At 38.4% G+C, this 21053-nt stretch overlaps 2 protein-coding genes across 7 annotated transcripts in view; one reads left to right on the top strand and one right to left on the bottom strand.

Annotated features, from left to right (window-relative positions):
• sema5a (sema domain, seven thrombospondin repeats (type 1 and type 1-like), transmembrane domain (TM) and short cytoplasmic domain, (semaphorin) 5A) overlaps nt 1-21053 on the top strand; it is a 152830-nt gene that overhangs the window by 68944 nt on the left and 62833 nt on the right. For all 5 annotated transcript variants that reach the window (XR_013289762.1, XR_013289763.1, XM_077554846.1 and 2 more), the window contains exons 5-7: nt 2962-3024; nt 15461-15559; nt 19789-20002. Coding sequence is in view for 3 of the 5 variants with exons in the window: in XM_077554846.1 (XP_077410972.1) it covers nt 2962-3024; nt 15461-15559; nt 19789-20002 (376 nt within the window). In the remaining 2 variants the exon portion in view is untranslated. The remainder of the gene's footprint in view (nt 1-2961; nt 3025-15460; nt 15560-19788; nt 20003-21053) is intronic.
• LOC144040412 (uncharacterized) lies at nt 9351-12860 on the bottom strand. Of its 2 annotated transcripts, XR_013289722.1 has the most exons (3): nt 12843-12860; nt 10472-11599; nt 9351-9589 (listed from the first exon to the last, which is right to left on the bottom strand). XR_013289722.1 is itself a non-coding variant. In XM_077554579.1 (2 exons), the coding sequence occupies exons 1-2, from the start codon at nt 12843-12845 to the stop codon at nt 10682-10684; spliced, it is 921 nt and encodes a 306-aa protein (XP_077410705.1). In that variant the 5' UTR covers nt 12846-12860; the 3' UTR covers nt 9351-10681. The 2 variants fall into 2 exon arrangements, 1 of the variants encoding a protein (XP_077410705.1); XM_077554579.1 differs by having other exon boundaries at nt 9351-11599.

The raw sequence follows: 21053 nt of genomic DNA, 5'->3' as shown, positions 1-21053 counted from the left end.
CAGACAGCTGGCAGCAGAGAGTTCTCCATCAGCTTCCTCTGCTCATAATAATACCGTTTTACAATTCACCTCCTCACTCGTTCACTAACTATTTTGCTCAGCCCACGTTCTTGCCCTCATTCTGACAGACTTCCAAAGTAGGCTGCCTATTTGTTGTTGTTTATGTCCTGTCCTTGGTTTCTATTCATCTCCCTGTGCCAAACGTCTCTACCGGATTCCATACATCACTCACGGCTTGTTAGCAATCACAACTCAGTAGAAGGACTGACAAGATGCTCTCGCACAATGATGAATCATGTCAGAGAACTGCTCAAGCTGTGTAGTAGTGCTTGAGTGACAAACAGGATATTTTTATTTGAACGGTCTGCCTTGAGGTCACACCTCTACTTACTGTATTCGCTGCAGGTTGCTACTTCTCTTCTGAATGTTCCATTTAGATGTCTAACTAACTACATGACTGATATGACTAAATGAACTCAGTTTCTGTGTCATCTGTTTAATTTGCACCTTCCTGCACTGACTTTCAGTGACAGGTTGGCTTTCCAGGCACTGTTCATGCAAACATTGGATGGTCTCCCCTGTCAATCAATTTAGTAGCATAACCGCTCACTTGTCACTTGGTTAAGCATCAAATGAATACTATATGATTTTTTTTGTCTCAATTTTTTGGGTCATAAGTTACATAGAAGGAAATTTTACTGAAAGTGAAACTGTTGACAGTTGATTTTTTGAATGATTAATGAAAGATTAAGAGAAACGGTAGCATTGTAATAAATACTTTTTTCTCAGTAGCTAGTAACACTGCATGCAACATTTTGTAAGTAACTTTCCCAACTCTGACTAAAAACGTCATATTTTCACATTTAAAACTGTAGTGTCATCCTATAAAAGTCCTGTTTCTAAATCCTCTTTAATGGAGTTTCCATCCAAATGTTTTGAATTTTCTAAGTGTGCAAAATGAACATGCGACCATTTCCATTTGTTATTATTTTGCGAACATTCAGAGAGGAGGAGACTGTTTATGATGTCATATTCGTATTTATGTCATGTATAGCGCCTTTTCACCTTACAAGCGCTTTACATTTTGACTACAGTAATTTCTGGACTACAAGCCTCTACTTTTTTTATTTGCATTCAACCCTGCGGCTAATACAAAGGTGCGGCTTGTTCATTAGATCACAATGAGGCGCACTATAAAGGAAGCGCAAGAGCGTCAGGCAGAGCAAAACAAACCAAGTGAGCCCAAATACAGTAGGAGAGAGACTACAAGAGACAATTTGCACCTTCATTATGGAAAAGAAAGTAGCGGGAACCCGGTCCGTCACCATTTTTTATGTCTACAATTTGTACGTGTGAAGTAATAGCCAGTCAAAACATGTGACGTGGTATGCGGTTCTGTTATCGTGTATTCGCAAAACCTGTTTTCATAGCCAAAATTAGCATTTTCCTTTCATCCATATGATGAAAAATCCACCCCCTCGGAGCATAAAATTTTTGGGGCAAATTTGGGCCCTTTTTTTTTTTAAATTTCTAGAATTTCCATTCAGGTTTATTTTCGCAATTCTTGAGAATTTAAATAAAAACAGGTGGCTAGAATCCGATCCATTTCATTGTTAGTATACACTGATTTTGTCTCTTTTGGTATTTTTCTTTGTTTGTCAGTTGCTGGAAACGGTCTTTTAGAATTATTTATTAAGACAGACGCATATAGTACAGGTTAAGGGGTTTGTAATGTCCTAATGACATCTAGATGGTAGGGCCATCAGATAGGGGGAAGCTGGCTGGCAGATCCACCTGAACGGGATCCCATCTTAAATACATCATGACAGCAAGAGGGATTCATGAAAATCACATATATAAATCACAGCCTAATGATAAAAGTGACCTACCTCCTAGCTTTCAAAGCCCAAAAATCCAATTCCGCAGGGACTTGGCTGTGTGCGGTTCACGTCTGTGGGCACTGCATGGCCACAGACAGAATATCCAGTTTACGACTGGAATTTGAATTGACTAGGTCACAGTGAGAAGGGAAAAGCCAGCTCGCATTAATATGCAATGATGTCTGTAGATGGGACCAGACTTTCACCTTTCTCTTCCCATTTAAGCTCTTTTCTTAATGCTGACAATATGTATGTAGTATTACGTGCATTCATTGAGCACATCGAAATGACGGTAAGCAAAGACCTTAAAAAACACGTTTTTGGCATTCTCAATGCCGGCCAAGTTTTCTACGGACTACTTTTATCTATCACAGGCGATCTTTGCGGCGATGTCATCCTGAGGCTAACACTTATTTCATGAAAATTATTTTTTTTATCAACGACAGCTCCCAAAGAGTTCACTTGGAAATCAAGCAGCAAAAATTGAAGCATGTTTAAGTTTTATCTCCGTACGCCCTCACCAGCTCTTTCTGCCGTTCTCGGCCTTACATGTAAATCACGTTGACATCCTACTCCTTGTGTGTTATGCTTAAATTCAAAGCCCCGCCTCACACATAAATCAAATTGGCATTCTACTGCGTGCACTCTGGCTTCTTGAGGACTGTGCTTGGCATGCACCTTAATTGGATTTTGTGTCTGTATTTAACGTGGCTTAGAAACTTGTGAACTGCCTCAGTATGTGTGTGAGGCTCACACGTGGGGCTGTGAGAGCGTAATGACAATTTCATTCACCGCTCTCCTCTGCCTTAATTCATCTCGCCTGCCAATCTGCATGCAGAGATCAGTGATGCGGGCAGCGTATCAAACTCATCTGTTTGTCATCGAAACACCCCACCCCCAACGGTGATGATGTGTTGTTGCCTTCTTTTCTGCCCAGTCGATGGACAAATGTAGCTGGTGTGTCAGTTATGTGGGTTAGCCATTGTTTTGTCCAAGTATTTTTTCCCTCGTGCTTCACGCTGACAAGATTTTACCCTTTGATGCTTGGTAAATGTACTGATACTTTTCTTTCTCTCTGCAGGAGGCTGAGTGGCACTGTGATGAGTTCACCAAGGGAGCCTGCTTCAGCCGAGGAAAGTCTGAGGTATGTTGTGCATGGATGGAGTAAGTCCAAACATTTTGAAGTGTCATCGGTTTAGCAAATATAAATGATTACTTCTGTTTTATGTCAGCTGGTCAGGAAAATTGTCCTGGTCATAAGCAGTGTTGTGTTTTGAATTTTTATTGTGTACGAGAGAATTTGCTTATTAAAGATTTTTCACTCAGAAATTCTAAGTTTTTACAAATTTTTTTATTAAATTTTACTAGTTTATTAAAAAATAAAGTTACACAAAGGTAGAGGAATGAACTCACGACCTTTAGCTTGGGAGACTGCCGCTCTACCACCTGAGCTATGCCACTCCTACTGCTTGCTTGTATCCAAAAGAGACTAAAACGATCGGTCTTGGAGTTACAAAGATTCAGACTGACACGAGCGATATACTAACACACAGTAGGAGCTGCATGGCACTCTTTTCCATGTGTAAATTTGACTATGTTTAGCGTGAAACCAAATAGACTGTTTAGAGTAAAATGTACTGTGTAGCAGTCTTTTTTTTTTAATTCAATTCAATTCAATTTATTTCATTCATTTGTAAAATAAAAAAGACAATATAAAGCAATATTGATATTCAAAGTAAAGTAAAAAAAAAATTAAAGGGGACTGAAAGAAGTAAAACTTGTTTTGTCTGCCCCTGATCAACACAAAAAAAGAAGAAAAAAAAACACAAAATGAATGACAGCGAGCGGTCAAGACGCTTTCAGTACAACAATTACACAAAATGATTCAAAATAATTCAACTGTGTGTCCTTGTGCTATATATATTTTTGCAATAACTGTGCTTTTATACATTTTTTAAAAATACAAATAGACTGAGAAGATTTTGTTTTAGAATCAAAATTATTCCACAGACTGACTGACACCTTGAGTTGAAATACATCGTTCTTTTTGTTTTGTTCTATGTTTAGGTTTGGAAAAAATGTATGTTCCTTTTAATTTGTACTCACTTTCCCTTTTTATAAATTTGGTTTGTGTATTAACTGGTAACATTTCATGATGGGCTTTATACAATATTTTAAGGCGGTTAAACTCCATCAATTCATTAAATTTTAAAGTTTTTAGTTGTATAAATAATGGATTAGTGTGGTCTCTGTATCCACAACCGCAAACACAAATAGCACTTTTCGGTAAAAGAAAGATGGATTCAGTGTAGGTTTTGGCTGCATAACCCCACACTTCAATGCATTAGGTCAGGTATGGAACAATCAATTAATATATTCTATATGCGCTTTCCGTGTTAAATGTTCATCAATAATGATACCTAGAAACTTAATTTCATCAGTCCTTTCTATTTCTATGCTTTGCAGTGTTGCTGTCAGTGTTGCTTCGACATCCATATTTCTACAACTGAAAAATCTGGTTTTACTAATATTTATAGACAGTCTGTTGGTGTTGAACCATTTCATAATATTCTTAAACTTTCTCTATTACCTGTAACACATTATATATATTTTTCCAGGCATAAAATAAAGTGGGGTGTCATCTGCAAACAAAATACATTTGAACAATTTCGAAATGGTTGTAATATCATTCACATAAAGAAGAAAAAGTACTGGCCCGAGAATTGATCCCTGGGGCACCCCACAAGTTACATAACTGTGTTTTGATTGCCTACTATTGAATTCAACATATTTTCTATTTTTTAAATAACTGGCAACCCGTTGATGTACGATATCTTTTATACCATATTTAAATAATGTATGCAATATCTCATGATCTAAGGTGTCAAATGCTTTTTGTAAATCTACAAAACATCTTACTAAAACATGTTTTTTATCCATGGCTGTGCAAATTATATCCAGCACTTGTGTTCAAGGTTGATTATATTATAATCATGCCATTCATCACTACGTCAAAGGAGGAAATGTTTCAGTCTCAGAATTTCTTCGGGATCAGAGGGAGCAAAATTTGTTGGTACTATTGGAGGATGAGATTTGACAGAATTACCGTATTTTCCGTACTATAAGTCACTCTGGAGTATTAAGTCGCACTAGGCCAAAAATGCCCAATTAGGTAGAAAAAAACACAAGTCACACTGGAGTATGTCGCATTAAGTATATAAAGTATAGTATAGTATATGTCTACAGTGCCCTTTTGTGGCTGTCTGTGAAATTATATACCCCTGGAATATTTTTTTTCATGTATAAATCGCTCCGGAGTATAGGAACAGCCAACCTATGAAAAAAGTGTGACTTATAGTCAAATACGGTATCTCAACATTTAAATAGGATTTTCCACCTTAAATTTAAAATTTATGCCTCAATGAAACAATACAGCTTCCGAGTCAGTATATGAATTCACTTCGCAAACATTTGACAGATTCGACAAATTTTATTATATTTTCTGTAATTAAAAAGATTTTTGTATTTTTTTTCTGTATTAGAAACAACTCAATGAACAGCCTATACACATCGCCAAAAACAAAATATTCTTGGTTGGGGTAATGAATGCATAGTCTTGTTTGTGCACATTTGTAGCTGAACACTGGCACTCAGATTCAGGTCTGTTTTTGATTTGTGTTTTCAAAAAAACACACCAAATATCATTGCATTTGTTTTAATTATAAAAAAGATTAAAAATGATGCTGGTTTTAAACACAGATGCACACTAACACAGACAAAAACACAACCTTATGCGCATGTAGAGGTAGTAATAAGGTCACCCAATAAGTCATGCCACCTCTTTGGCTGGCTCAATACAGTGTCACACTGCTGTCAACAGCATACCTCATTCCATCAAATACAATTCAGATTGCAAAATCACCTGATGTTGACATCACTTTCTTAACTGACTTTTTTTTCTGCTTCATTCAATGGTATGTGTCACTTCTCTTTGGTTACGGAGAAAAATGGTGGATGGGTGACAAAGCAAAAGCAAAGTGATGAGTCTGTAAAAGATATTGGAGCAAGTGGCTTTCATTCTGCATCTTCTCCTTCAGGTGCATCCTTTATGGAGATTGGTGGTAATGGTGCAAAAGGATTTAGTTGCTCTTCCTGCCCTGGATGCATTAATGTTGAGGGCATTGTCCATTGGGGTAATTCATCAAAAGTATCGTGGACCCGGTATTCATATAAATTGGGGATATTTTCGTTTGCTTTGGTCTTTCTTTTGACATACTTGCAGTATTTTTCTGGGATCCCGCAAGCCTTGAGTTCTTTTAGTCTCTCCTCTTTACATTCTTCCAGCCAGCGACTCTTCTCCTGAGTCTTGTCCTTCATGTTGCTGAGCTCATAGAGCCTCTCGTTGCGCTTGGTGAGGGCCGCCACCTCACGTTCCCTCACCTGCTGCTTGATGCCCTCCAAATGTGCAAAAGCGTCCCTCATCCGCTTCTTCTCCTTCTCCTCATCTCTGCGCATGGCCTCCTGCGTGCACTTTAGCACCCGCTCAAACTCGGCCTTCTCTTTGGCAAGCTCGATCGACTCACAGCGCTTCTTCCACACAAGTTGCTTGTCACGCTCAGTGTGGAGTTTACTATTCAAAATCCACTTGTCAAGCTTTTTGATTTGATTGTCCTGTTCGATCACGCCTTTTTCCCTCGCCTGCTGATAGCGGTCATAGGCCAACCTTCGGAACTGTATCTCATTCTCCGCCTCGTGCTTGATAGCAAAAAGGTCCTTCTCAATGATCTGACGCTTTCTTTCTTCCGCAGCCTTTATGTCCTCTTTCTTTTTCATCGCCGCTTTTCTCAAGACCGCCAACTCCTGGTCAATGATAGTCGGGCCTCTGGCTTTTGCAAGGATCCGGTCATGGTCGGCGCGTGTAAGACTGATTGTTTGTACACGGAGATCATCGCGCGGAACTCTGACATTGTATATGAAGCCTTGGTTGCAGATTACAATTGTCTTTTTTGGATGCATTCGTATCAGAGGAACCCTGTGGTTGGACTCCACCCCAAACAGACTTCCATCAACCTGAGCGGTTGGGTCCTTCATGCAGTACCGACCCTGCCTCGCTAAAGTCGACGCAGCGACGCTCATGATTCCGTTATTATTGTCCTTGGCGAGCAAAAAATATATATATTCCAATTTTATTTACAGCACGCGCAGAGGCACTTTCTGTGCTGTTCAGCACCGCCACCTGGCGGTCGATGCGGGACGAAATAGAACTAAAAACTGCATTCTTGTCCCATCTATTCTTCCACATATGATGTAAACACAAAGACTAACATGTAAAAATGCCCTACTTTAGCATACAGGTGATTAATGACATCACAAATTGTGGACACTCTCCACATAACTATGACTTCACAGTTGGCTTTGTCACTGAGGGGCCATAATATGACATCACTTCTACAAGATCTGTTGGTCTTGCAGGCGACGTCTAAAGACTACATATCATCTTCTATGTTCTATTTTTGTGATTTGACGTCCACTGATTTCAGCAGCGCAATAATGCATCGAGAGCTACACATGCACAGATTGGAACACTTTTTCCTGAGAAAACCACCTTTTTCATCATTTTTATCAAACTGGGCAATAATAACTGACTGGACAGCAGCTTTCTATGGCTTTGGTTAATCAAACTACATGATGCCAACTCAGCGGAACCAAATATCCCATAAAATGGACTGCCGTTGGTGAGAATAAAACGCTGACCCATCTTCATTATTTTATTATATATATTATATATTATTATAAAGGATGGGCGAATACCGATATCAAGTATCGATATTGGTGCCGATACCAGCCTTATTTTAAGATATCGTACTCATGACGCCCTCTTGTGGCCGTTTATCAATCAGGAACTAGAAATTAGAGGAATAGAGAATTGTCATTAATTTAAATTAATTTAAAAAAAGAAGGAAATATGCTATATTTGAATATATAGGTCTTAAAATGATTTGTCATTTTATGGGGAAAATTTATGCTGTAGTAGCATCGGTATTGGTGGTATCAAACATCCCTAATTATATACAATTATTCTTCCCTAAACATGATATGCTTTTCAAATTTTCTTTTGATCCATGAAATATTCCACTAATAACACTGCTGTCTGCAACATTGTGCAAATCATTCCCTGTAGTATAAACTAATGTTTGTAATAGTGTTGGGTGACAAGATTTTCAAAATGTACCCAAAAACACTAACATTTTGCTGAAAATCCTATATACAATAAATTTTCACCAGTAACTATTATTAACAAATTTGATCGCTATTCATTCTGGTGACCGGTGGTTGTGTTATTACTTTAGCTATTGCTAACTGCTACCTTGGTTGACAGTTTTTGTTGTTGTTAGCTACCTCAAAAATGTGTATCCCTTGGAACTTGAGTTGACATGCAGCTGTTCTGATTTTGGCACATCAAATCAATTCTAAAATGTTTCTATGTACTCCCTGCAATGTGCTCCCGTTTTAGCCATTGCTGTTACTTTGTGCGTGGTCATTAAATGCACCTGGAGTCAACTGCCAACCATGATACTGTTGAATGCAAGCATTTTTTTGTGCAAAACCTCATTTATAAAACGGAATAAAACAACATGTCTTTAAATAAAAACAAACGTGACGCCGGAAATGCTCAGCTCCTGTTCAGTCTGACTACATTTTCCATGATTCTTAGACACGGAAGCAGGAAGTAGTTCTAGTTCCAATATGACACAAACGTGAATGTTAAAGTGAATAGTAAGGAAATTAACAGATAAATTATTTTTTTTAATTTGTATGCATCGCTATGACATTGACAACAGTGTGATTGATATGCTATACAAATGGGGCGAACCAGTGTTCGGCGACCTTCAGTGCTCAAAGAGCCAATTGGGCTATTTACCATGGGAAAAAAACAACACTGGGAGCCACAAAACCCCTTTGACATCTAAAGTGCGACTTACACTACTGTATATAGTTTTATTGGTATATCGCTATCGTCAGGCTGAAACCTTGTACCTCCAAAATAATTACTTTTCAGGAGGTTTGTTCAACCATTAACATTACATCATCTAAGACAGTGAGCCATTTCCAACACTTCAGATTGGTCAATACATTTTAAAACTAACACCCACACGTGTGGACTGACCAACAGAATAGAGTTTTGATAAAAATGTGAAATTTACCGAATTGTGACTTTTGTGAGGTTTTTGCCTGATGCCAGTGATATATAAAAACTTGTAGCGTTCAGCATCATCACATGAGGGCTATAACGTGTACGTCAGCTTCATTTTCACATGATTGCAAATTGCCATCTCCGAGTCATGTTTGTTTGGAATATAGTTCATGTAGGCACATTGTTTTATTCAAACACTTTTCTTTTCTTAAAATGATCCATAGTTTGCCAACCAGGGGTCCAACAGCAGTTTCACACATTGGCGCGTGTATTTTGTGACATGTATTTTGTTTTATTTTAATGTTACAAGAGCACCATAATCTTCACATTTTGAGTTACATTTGAAAAATGAACAAGGTCCTTCCAAATTAAATACTCGTTAATTAATTTCCTAAAGTCACACAGCCACAACAGATGAATGAAAGAGCCACATGTAGCTCTAGAACCGCAGGTTGCAGACCCCTTGCCCAACCAATTGGTTTGCTGACTGGAAAACGGGACACCGAGATAGGACCTGTGTAAAAGTGTGACAAAACAACAGGGCTGGTGAACTCCATCGGGATTAAGGACACAAGGGTCAAAAACAGGACTGTTCCAGTAAATAAACAACAGGTCACCCTTTTATATTATAGTTATGTATTGTATTTATTGAATTATTAAGAGTTAAAGGGGAAGTCAACCCACCCAAATTCTTGACAATAATATATGTGACTTCACTAGTCTAAACATGACATTCTGATTAATATTACATTTGTGGAATATGAGTTAAGCAGAAAAATCCAGCTGTTTTTATCCACCTCAGGGTGCGGCCATTTTGCCACTGAAGATGAGGTCAGGTCAGGTCTCAGATAACTACCAATCACAGCTTAGTTTCAGAACAGGTAACAACCAATCACACCTCAGCTTCAGAACAGGTGAGCTGTGATTGATTGTTACCTGAGACCTGAGGAACATTGATGTCATCTTCAGGCGACATCAAGTGGCAAAATTGGCGCTCCCTGAGATGGACAAAAACTGCATTTTTTTTTTTGCTTCAAAACTCATATTCCAAAATTGTAATATTAATCAGAATGTCATGTTTAGATTTGTGAGGTCACATATTGCATATTATTGTCAAGAAATGTTTAAGATTGACTTACACTTTAAATATTTGGGAGAAAGAAGTGCAGAGAGAATAGAGAAGAGACAATAAAAGGATTGTTGTGGTAGGTTTTAGTAACTGACCACAAAAATGTCATGTAATTGTACAAATGTCCTGTTTACCACATCCACCAGATGGACAGGTTAACATTGTACAACATGTACAACTATCAGTAGCACCAGCATGAAAAACAAGCAGTGGTGTGCATTTTCTAAATAACTGCAATGTAATCAAGATAAAGTAATAATACTTTACAGGGATCTTTGGTCTGCAATGGACTGTTGTCCAAGTCTGATAAAACTGCCGTTATGACAGTCATTGTTCACAAACTTGTAGTATCCGTCAATGCTTGCAGCTGCCTAGTCCACCAACGTTGATGTTTGGTCTTATGTGTAGCTTGCAGTGCACCTCACCCTACTCCTTCAAAAGCAAATTGTATCCATTTGACGCCATATTTGTCAAACTTCATTGTGAGTGATACTGGAAATTCTTGGATTTCGCTCCATCTTCCGCAGTCCTCTTCTTGACATAACTATAATATTTGTCCGAAACCCCACAAGCTTTTAAATCACTCAGCCTCTCCTCCTTGATCTCATCAATGCACTTATCTTTGAGCTGAACCTCGTCAGACACGTGTTTGGCTCCGCTCAGCCTCTCTCGACGCCGGACGGCCGCGGCGTGCTCCTTTTCCCTTATCTGCTCTTGTAGCGCCTGTAAATGGAGGCGGCCCTCCTCCTTCCGCCTCCTCCCCCTCTCCTCATGCTTGATGAGCGCCTCCTGAGTACACTTGAGCACCCGCTCAAAGTCTGCCTTCTCTCTGGAAACGGCGACGGCCTCGCAGTGCTTTTTCCACTGGTGTTGAGTGTCGACGTCAGCCTGGATCTTGCAACGTTGGATATACGTGTCCAGCTTTAGAATCTGATTGTCGTTCACCATTTGAGCTTTGCACCGCATGTGCCGATATCGTTCTAAGCTCTGTGTTTTGGACTGCGTGTCAGCTTTTTCCTCCTGCCTAAGAGAGCAACGGTCCTGCTCCATCATCTTGTGTTTTTTTTCTTCTGCAGCCTTAATGTCCTCTTTTCTCTTTTGAGAAGCCGTTTCCCCAACCTCCTTCTCCTTCGCCAAGATAATCGGGTCCCTCGCTCTTGCCAGGATTCTCTCGTACTCAGAACTTGACAGACTTAGTTGATCGCCACGTGCCTCCTCACGTGGAACTCGAACATTGTAAAGGACTCCTTGGTTACAGATCACAGTTTGTTTTCGTGGCTCGTTTTGATGGGAAGGAACAGTTGGTTTCTTATCTGATTTGGAAGGTTTCTGTTTGCTGCTCATCCCAAATAGACCTCCATCCAGTGCCAGCTTTTTCTCCTTGACATTGAGGAGCTGGAACCCACACACACAAACTTGATTGTAACATGGGTCGCAGAGGGACAGCGCGAAAAAGAATGAATGCAGTCAACCATATTGGAAGACGAGTCTTTGATACTTTAACACAAGTTGAAAACTCACAAGCGGATAGCATGAAAGTAATTGCTTGATCGTTCTTTTAAGTGTAGGTGACATCATAGAGTTGTCATTGTGACATAGTGGCTCTGATCAATAACTGCATAAAGAAAATAGAGGGTGCAATAAACTTTTTTTTTTTAATCGACTCATTTATAGTCACACCTTTGTAGAGTGAGGTAACCAAGGTATAAAATGTCTAAGGGTATCTTAGTGTGACTCCACCGGCTCCAGTTTTTGTCACTAACAAGTGAACATTCTTTTTGTGTTGTCATATTTATGTACCAAACAGCTGCTTTACAACTAAATAAAACTTAAAAGTAAACCAAGGAGCTTTGATCCCTGATTGTTTGTGTCAACCTGTAGTTAACGTGACGTGGAGGATGGTTTGGACCTTTCACAAGCAGGCAGAGGCTTTCCGGCAAGGGATCGTTTTTTCCTGAATTACAGTCTAACCCTACCTCAGTCCTTGAGTGTAAAATTGTTTTCCTCACTTCCCCTGTGAGAAAAGACTCATGTGGCTTACACTAAGAATAGCAATAAAGGGCTTCCTTCTGCTGCTGACAAGCCATTTGTGGTTTATCTGGCAGAATATACCACCAGTAATCTATTGTAAAGACATTGCGCCTGTGCTTTAAGTAAATTTTCCATAAAAAATATTACTCTCAGATTCGCTTATCTGCTCTTCTGTTGTATATTTTATTAATTTTGACTAAAAGCAAGACTAGAATTGAGTTGACAGGGCTGTTTGCCTTGTCTTCTATAACAAAACTAACAGCCTGCGTATTACAATAGTCATGGAACATTAGCTGAGACGTAAACAAGACTGTAAGGCTGGGAAAATATTAACTATGCCATTATTTATTATAGGGCCAAGCTGTTAGAAAGACTTGCAATTACACATGCATAATGTACATAGCTGAATGATTTCAAGTAGCACAGATTTCGCCATCAAATTGTAGTAATGCAGCAATAGAAATAGCAACTGCTGACATGAGAACGCGTACATGAGCACTCATAAAAACATACATTTGCTGTACTTAGTGTCAGTAAATGACACATTTTGAGAGTCTAAACTATTCTTTCTATATCACACGAGGGGGAAGATTAGTGTGGGCTTTACCATGAGCACCCATCCATTTCAAAAAGATCACGATCCAGCCTCTACACTTTTGCCACGAAAGGCTCTGGCATCCTTTGGAACAGGCATGGAGCCTGCATAGCCTATGTTGTGCTACAACTACCGATGTTTTTGTTACATACAAAATGTCAGCGTTTGTACCTTGTAACAATCCGAAGTATGGCACCGTACCACATGGTGGTGCCACTTTATTTTGTCATGCTGATGTGTCACTCTACTATCACTCTACTATCGTGATGCTTAATAACTTATTTTTATCTTTTAAAAAAGCAAGTACATGTGGCCTATTGTAGCTCGCTGCTTGGCTAACTAGTAGCGCCCATCCATGGCTGTTACAACCTCTGAATCAGGATTTTAACCCTGGAGAACCCAAGAACCCTTTTCTTCTTTGGAAAATTATGAATTATACATTAAATGACTGCTATAAATTCACTGAACACCAAAATATATGTTTTTTTCAATTTTAACCCTTTATTCCCTAATTTAGGATTAGCGCGAAATTTAACAGTAATCAGTAAACTATTTAGAATTTAAGAAAATAATCAATCAAATACACAGCTACATTGAACAATATATATTTTTTGTTTTATTTGTTGGATTTTAGAACTGGATTTTGAATGTACAAACACACTTTGGCCAATGGAAACAAGAACACAGGGACAAAATCACTGCTGGAAAAAAAATAAAGGTCTTTGTTATTTGAGTAGCAGAATTTATAGGGGCCAAATTTGACCCCGTGGGTTCTCCAGCCCTCTTCCTGAAGTCGGATCTCCAATTCAACAAGGCAGACAAATCTTGCAAGCTAAACATAGCTGCTTCCTCTTTACTACTTGTACTCTTATTGCCAAGAACTTTTGAACATATGTGACTTTGAACAAACCCTTGTCGCAAGGAAGTTTTGAACATGATCCGAATTTCTTGGCCAAAAAGTGTTTGCGATTATTAAAACTTTTGGTGAAGCGATCAGTGGGATACGGGCTTTAAAAAAAATAAAAATAATTCCATAACTACATACTGAGAATCTACACAGACAGAAAGAATAAATGATACTTCCTCTTAACTGAAGCAAGCTAAATGTAAGAACCATTTATACTGTGTGTAGTCTACTATAGGAAAATCCCAGTAATTGTGAAAATGCTGAAGCATTCCCACGTTATTGTGATTTCTTTACACTTTTTTGACGTGTAACAACTCCCACATAATACTTCCGATTTACACTGTTCAAATTTCAACTCGTTTAAAAAATTCCCACCTCCCCGGGGTATATATCGTCTGATTTCACAATACTTACAGTATTCACACAATTTAACGTGAAATATCAACTTTTTCCCATTCATTTTCAAAAGGACAGACAGACATTTTTTCTAAGTCCCACTTTCCACTCCCACTTCTAAACATACAACTTATCATCATTACCGCCTATCTGATACTGCTCAGTGGAGCAGTTGGTAAAGTGCATTGTCCAGTAACCAGGAGGTTGCAGGTTCAAATCCCACCTTCGACCGCACATTGCAAATATATCCATGGCAATTATGCTATTGGTAAGTGGTAAACTTATACTTGAGTTTATTCACAGTAAAAACACGTTTTGGTGGGTAATTGGCATCCAAGAGAAATAGCCATGTTATCATATATGACAAATGTTGATCAGGTAGGCAGTTTTGAAACAATTATTAATATTGTTTAGCCTTATTAAATAAGAATTCTACAACATTTTTTGTGTAATACCAAACCAAGCACTAATACATTTTAATTAATTATAATTTTATTTTTTATAATTATGATCATTAATTTCTATCCGAATCACATCTGCATCACAATTGTCTCAGACACGAGCAGCTTTTCTTGCTTTTAGAGTTCTACAAGGGCCCGTTCATCAACCCTATTCAAACGTCAGAACCATGTGAGAATTAGTGTATCTGGGGGCAAAAAAAACAAAAACAATCGCTGCACTCTTGACATGAGTACTGACTGCTGCTGTTCCATTTGTCCTGGGCTTGTTCATGGAGATCTCAAGCAAAACTTCGCTGAAAGCCTGACGGCAAAGTTCACCCCGGCAATCAATCATTCGATAAATCAATCACATTGTCACCCTGCTTTATTTCTCGTGAGGCTCTCGCTAAGTGTTTTTGCTGCAGGCCCACGCCAAAGTCTGAACGCAAGACAGAGTCAAGAATAGAGTGGTGCTGTGTGTACTTAACCGCAGTCGAGAACAAAGTGAATTGATTCATGCAGGGGGCAGCAAACTGAAACGAAACATGGTTGTGTGAAATGTATTCTACACTCATTTCACTTTTTGACCAACCAAGACCATTTTCTAAGCCAATCCTGAGATGTCGTCCCCTGCCTTTACTTTGTTTTGTCACTTATCTGACTCAGATGTGCTTCACATTGACTTGAGCAGCATTAGATTTGATGGTATGAAGTCAAGCCCGACCACGTTTCAGAGTGACCCTCCCACGGTTTCGGGTGTTCAGTCTCATTTGCCAGCACAAAGTGTAATTTCGTCCCTGTGCCTAATGCTCATGCTTGTCAATAGGTAGATACTGGATCGGCCTCCAGCTGCTAACTTCCATCGTTCTATGTTGTTTTTCTCGCAGGAGGAGTGCCAGAACTACATCAGGGTGCTGCTTGTCAATGGGAACAGGCTGTTTACCTGCGGGACCAATGCCTTCACTCCCATCTGCACCAATCGAACGGTATCAGTTAACCTTTTGCCTTCATTATATATGATATATAAATTTTCCTCCTCTAACACGGACCCATGCCCCAAAAGTCTTTAACTCATTTGCTCCCCAAAACGTATAAAAAATGTTCGATTTTACATATTGCCATGGTCCCAAATACAGATTTACGATTTTTATGTTGTTGTTTTTTTATGCTAGACCATACAGAAGGCTTTGATGCAGCCTCTGAACTGAAGAGAATGCTTACAGCAATGGTAGTTATTGCAAAAACGGCCAGCAGGTGGCAGCAGAGTATAAGAGATCAACCAGGGCCATATTGCAAAAAGGCTCTTTGTCTTTGTTTTTTTAATCATCATTCACAGATTTGTGAATGATGATTAAACTAAACTAGCTAATTGCTGCATAACGGAAACAGAAATATACTTTTTTTTTTCCTGATGAAAGAAGAGACTCTAATCTTTCTTTTAGTAGGTTCCATGTTTTTATAGCAATAGAACACAATGTTCTGTGGGCCTTACAAAATCAATCAATCCAGTAAAACAGCCGGGAGCGAAGGGGATTGCTTCAGTGAAAATGGCTGGTTTCAGCATATCAACAGTAATTATTCACTTATTAGTGATTACTGTAGTCATTCATGAAAGAAGACTGATTGTGTTCTGTGTTTAATCAAAATAAGACATTTGCAAACATTTGTTTTTACTTTAGAAAACAATGACAGAACTAGTTACATAGTACAACGCCAATCCCCCTTTTTTGTATTTATTTTTTTTTTTTTACCGATACAAATTACAAAATAAACACCAATCACTGGTTAATAAACAGTAATCAGGGAAAAAATGATTTTATAATACACATCAATGCATAATTAAAACAAATCCAATTAGTCGATTTATCAATTGAATAATCGATAGATTAATCGATTTTAAAATATTCGCTAGTGGCAGCACTAGTTATTATGGTCCAACACTGGAACTTCTTGCCTTTGGAAGCTAGTTTTTAATTAGTTTTGTTTGTTTGGTTATTGTATTGCTTGTTTGTTTTAATGTATTGCCATCTTGTTTTCTATCCCGAAGCACAGTTTATGCTTGCCATATGAAATGTGCTATACAAATAAAATTGACATTGACATTTCTCACGGGGAAAAACGTTCAAATGTCATGACATTATTATTGCAGTATATCATCAAACGTCACATTAACCCACTGATGGTCTGGTGGCACACAGTGGACATTAAATTGCACAAAATGATGATGGTTGTGTACGTAGGGAATGTTATTATAGTTGACACTTCGGTTTAATGTGACTCAAAGGTGGTTATGGCAAAGATTGTTCTTAATAAGAGTGCTGTTACTTTTGAATAATAGGATAAAAGTAGTCCTCCAAATTAGAAAACAAGTATTCAGTGAAAAAGCTAGAGTATCTGGTGAGTCACTATGGATGTTCAGTTTTTTTATCTTATTTGTAATCATAGCAAATAAAATATTTCTATCTAGTTACTAAGATTCCCACCCAAATGGATTAGAATCAGAAAATACAAGAAAATGGACCATTATACTCTTATTTATGATATTCTTATTTTCAGCTAGGAAAATTTGGTTTGATTCCAAATGTTAAAATGCATCAGATTTTTTTCTCTTATTTTCCCCCCACAGAGTTTATTATGCTAATTGATAAGCATGCTCCAAAAAAGTCAAAGGTACTCACTTATCATGGATCACTGCAGAAATCATAGCTCATTTTGAGAGAAAGAGAGAAGGCTTGAGCTAAATTTCATCAGACAAGCTGTTGGAATGTGTATCAAAAATTGAGGAACTCTTGTAAAACTCCAGCTAGGAATGCAAATTCTGATTACTATTCCTAAATAATAATATCAAAAATCCTTTCAAAAATTCTGGCGTACAAATACCCCTCTGCGGTATTGTGACTGATGTATTTTGGGCTTTTTGATGTTTTTGAAAGATCTAAAGAAGACATCAGAGAACTCCTCAATTAGCTTAGAGTTGTGGATGAGATACTGAATGATCCACAGCCCGTTGCTTTTGCATTTAATCAACATTTCTCCTGTGTCTGATCAAATTATTATCACCCCATACGTTGATTACGTTAAGTTAAGTTCATTTTGTGGTTCACCTGTTCATAGTCCTTACTATGTTCAGACTATAGCAGCCATTTCTCATCATATGCTTTTTCCTTTATCAGATTTGTTGAACCTTTCATTATGCACATATGAAATGTCTACCATTTGGAAATGTGCATATATGCTCTTAAGGGTGGTTATATGCTAGATCAGAGGTGGGCAGCGAGGGCCGGAGACCTGCAGGTTTTGCATGTTGCCCCTCTCCAACACAGCTGATATATAATCAGCTCATCAGCAAGCTCTGCATAAGCCTGATAACGATCCTGTTGATTGGAATCAGCTTGTGTTGGAAGTGAGAAACCTCCAAACCCTGCAGGACTCCGGCCCTCGAGGACCGAGATTGCCCACCTCTGGACTAGATCCTAATTATTAGACATATTTCAATTTTATGCTTTATTGCAAAAGTATTTGAAAATATTTTTAGCCAACTAAATTATCATTTGAATGATAATATTTTTCAATATCAGCTTGGATTTATTTGATTATTTGTTCTACTTAATAGGTCAATTTTTGTTGATCGAAAAGTCTTGTTGACTGTTACAAGCTATAAGCTAATGGTCTATCTAAACATGCTATATTATGGTTTTATTGTTATTTACATAGTAGAAAACAATTTCTTTGAATGGCTGCAAGTCAAATTTATATATGTATTAATTGCTTCAGTGAAAATGGCTCATTAAACTGTACCTAGATAAATAATTGTATTTATATGTATATACATTTATATAAAATATGAAAACAGTCTTTTAGTTATGTTTGAGGCTAGGTTTCATGTTACATTGTGTAACTTTAAATTCTCAGTAGCACCAAACATCAAGCCCATTCTCCTTGTGTTTAATAAGCCGTTCTTCTGGGCTTTTAGAGACACTTCAATGTCTTTGTTGCACAGCTGCTGCCTTCACTATAGACTACCTTTATATTCACTTCCTCTTGGATGCACAACTGACCTGTCATTGCTCTTCCTTTAAATGGCCCCAAACTGACTTGTCCGGCCCACAGGAGGAGTTCAGTCAATAGCAAGCTTTCATCTCAGGGCAGCCGAGCAGACAGAACTGCTGTGTTTTGTTGTGGTTTGGGTGGAGCAGACGTGGACGTAGCAAACACAAACCCACTCCGATCCAAATCGGAAATTGGCTCAAGAAGTGGCCTTTTTCCGCTTGTTGAATGGAGTGCGGCCTGCCATATGGGCAAACTCGTTACATCTTTACTAAAAATGTGTGAGGCCAGAGAGGAAATTGAGCTGTGAACGGGTCAAGGCGCAGAGTTTGGCCAACACTGGAGGACTTGTGCCTCCGGTACTGAGTCATACTTTTGCGGAACTTTTGAGTGATAGGAAAGTAATTGCATCCAGAATCGCTCCACTGCTTCAAGGCTAACTTAAATAAACTTCCCCCCAGCTAATCCTTTTGTATTGTGTTTACATGAAAACTATGGAATAATACATCTTAAAGCTATGCCATGGTAAGTGTAGGTTGTCAAAGATAGGTCAGGTTTATATTGGGATCGAAAAGCCTCTAAAAGATCTGGCAAAGTGATGTTTTGAACAGACGAGCAGCTGCACAGCATCACAAAGCAAACAGGAAACACTGAAACTAAGACTTTTTAAGGAGCTTTGGAATTAGCTGGCGTCTTATCGCATATTTTATGACATCATTGGACTTGGCAGCTGCTACATTTGTGTGGTTTATGCTGCTAATTAGTCCAAAGCTGCCCTTATGTTTGTTCCTTTTCAAGCTTTGTTCACATATCTTGTGTGTGTGCTATGTAAACCAAACATAATGTAATGATTCTTTTCTTGTTTGTGCCATTTGCATACTAGCAGAAGAAAACAAAACATTAACAGAGCTCGCTGGTTTGTATTTTAATGTTGCCCTTTGATATGCTGTCCTATATTTTCCTGCCAGCTTTTCTGCACAGATCCATTCTTTAGAAATAAGTAAGAAATGAATCTCATTTGCAAGTACATTGCCTCTTATTTTGTTTGAGTTCCCTCGGGATGATTGTGTTAAAAAGAAAAATAATAATGTTTCTACATGGTCTTGGGAATGTCTATTTTCTGTCGATGACCATTTCCCTACTATTTTCTACTCCTTTGTGTTTTCAGCTCACCAATTTGACCGAGATCCACGATCAGATAAGTGGAATGGCTCGGTGTCCTTACAATCCCCTCCACAACTCCACCGCACTCATCACATCCAGCGGTGAGCTTTACGCAGCCACGGCGATGGACTTCTCCGGGCGAGACCCCGCTATCTACCGCAGCCTGGGCGGCCTGCCACCGCTACGCACTGCCCAGTACAACTCCAAGTGGCTTAATGGTAGGCAGGTGTAGCTACTGGAATGAAAACAGAATAGGCATTTACCATTTTACAAATGGATTCAGTATCTCACAAAAAACACTTACATTTTCATAAATATGCTTGTATCTTTTCCTGGGACAACACTGTAGAAATGACATTTTCCTCAGAGTGCTGCTAAACGGACTTTCCCGTCAAAATAACTCAACACACAGTTAATAGTGTCTAATCTGCTGGCAGCAAATCTGAGTACACAGCCTAAGTAAAAATGTCCAAATTAGGCCCAATTAGCCATTTTTATTCCCAGTCTCATGTGGCTCGTTAGTGTTACAAGGTCTCAGTAAATGGAGAGCAGGTGTGTTAAACTTTGTCCTTTCCTCAGACACTTGTCAGTGCAGTACAATATAGCTCCTTGTGGGAAAACCTTAAAAATGTGTCAGTGTCACAAAATATCGACACTTAGGACATAATTTGGACATTTTCACTTCAGGGGGTGCTTTTTTTGCTATCAGTTGAGACATTCATGACTCTTGAAACATTTTGAGCAACAAGAAATTTACACCATTATGCAAACCCTATGACAATTTCTTCAGTGTTCATGAAAAACTATAACCCCTTTAGACCCGTAGATGGTTCAGTGGACATGACATTTGCGTGTCTAAACCAATAAAACGTGTAATTTGGATGATATCAACTCTTCTGGTTCATGATTGAACCTTAACTTACCAATTATAATTGCAAGTTGATTTGCATGATGTTCATGTTAAAAATATTGTATACAAGCTTGGTAAGTTTACAACACGTTCCAGCCATATTATCCTGGTGTCCACTATAACAACTAAAAACATGAGATAACCACCCCCCCCCCCCCCCCAAAAAAAAAAAAAAAAATCCATGTTATTCTTATGTGGGAAAAGTCAAAATCAGCAACAACAAAAAAAAAAGAAATGTTGCCAAACAAGATCAGTTTTTATATTGTCAAAAATGGCAAACCAGCAGGTGTGGTATCAAACTTTTTTACATGTTGAGTAATGATAAACACACTTATCTATTTGATGTTATACAATATAAT

The sequence above is a fragment of the Vanacampus margaritifer genome, chromosome 20 (assembly GCF_051991255.1).
Source record: "Vanacampus margaritifer isolate UIUO_Vmar chromosome 20, RoL_Vmar_1.0, whole genome shotgun sequence".
In the NCBI taxonomy this organism is placed as follows: domain Eukaryota; kingdom Metazoa; phylum Chordata; class Actinopteri; order Syngnathiformes; family Syngnathidae; genus Vanacampus; species Vanacampus margaritifer.
This window is presented reverse-complemented; position numbering and strand designations above follow the sequence as displayed.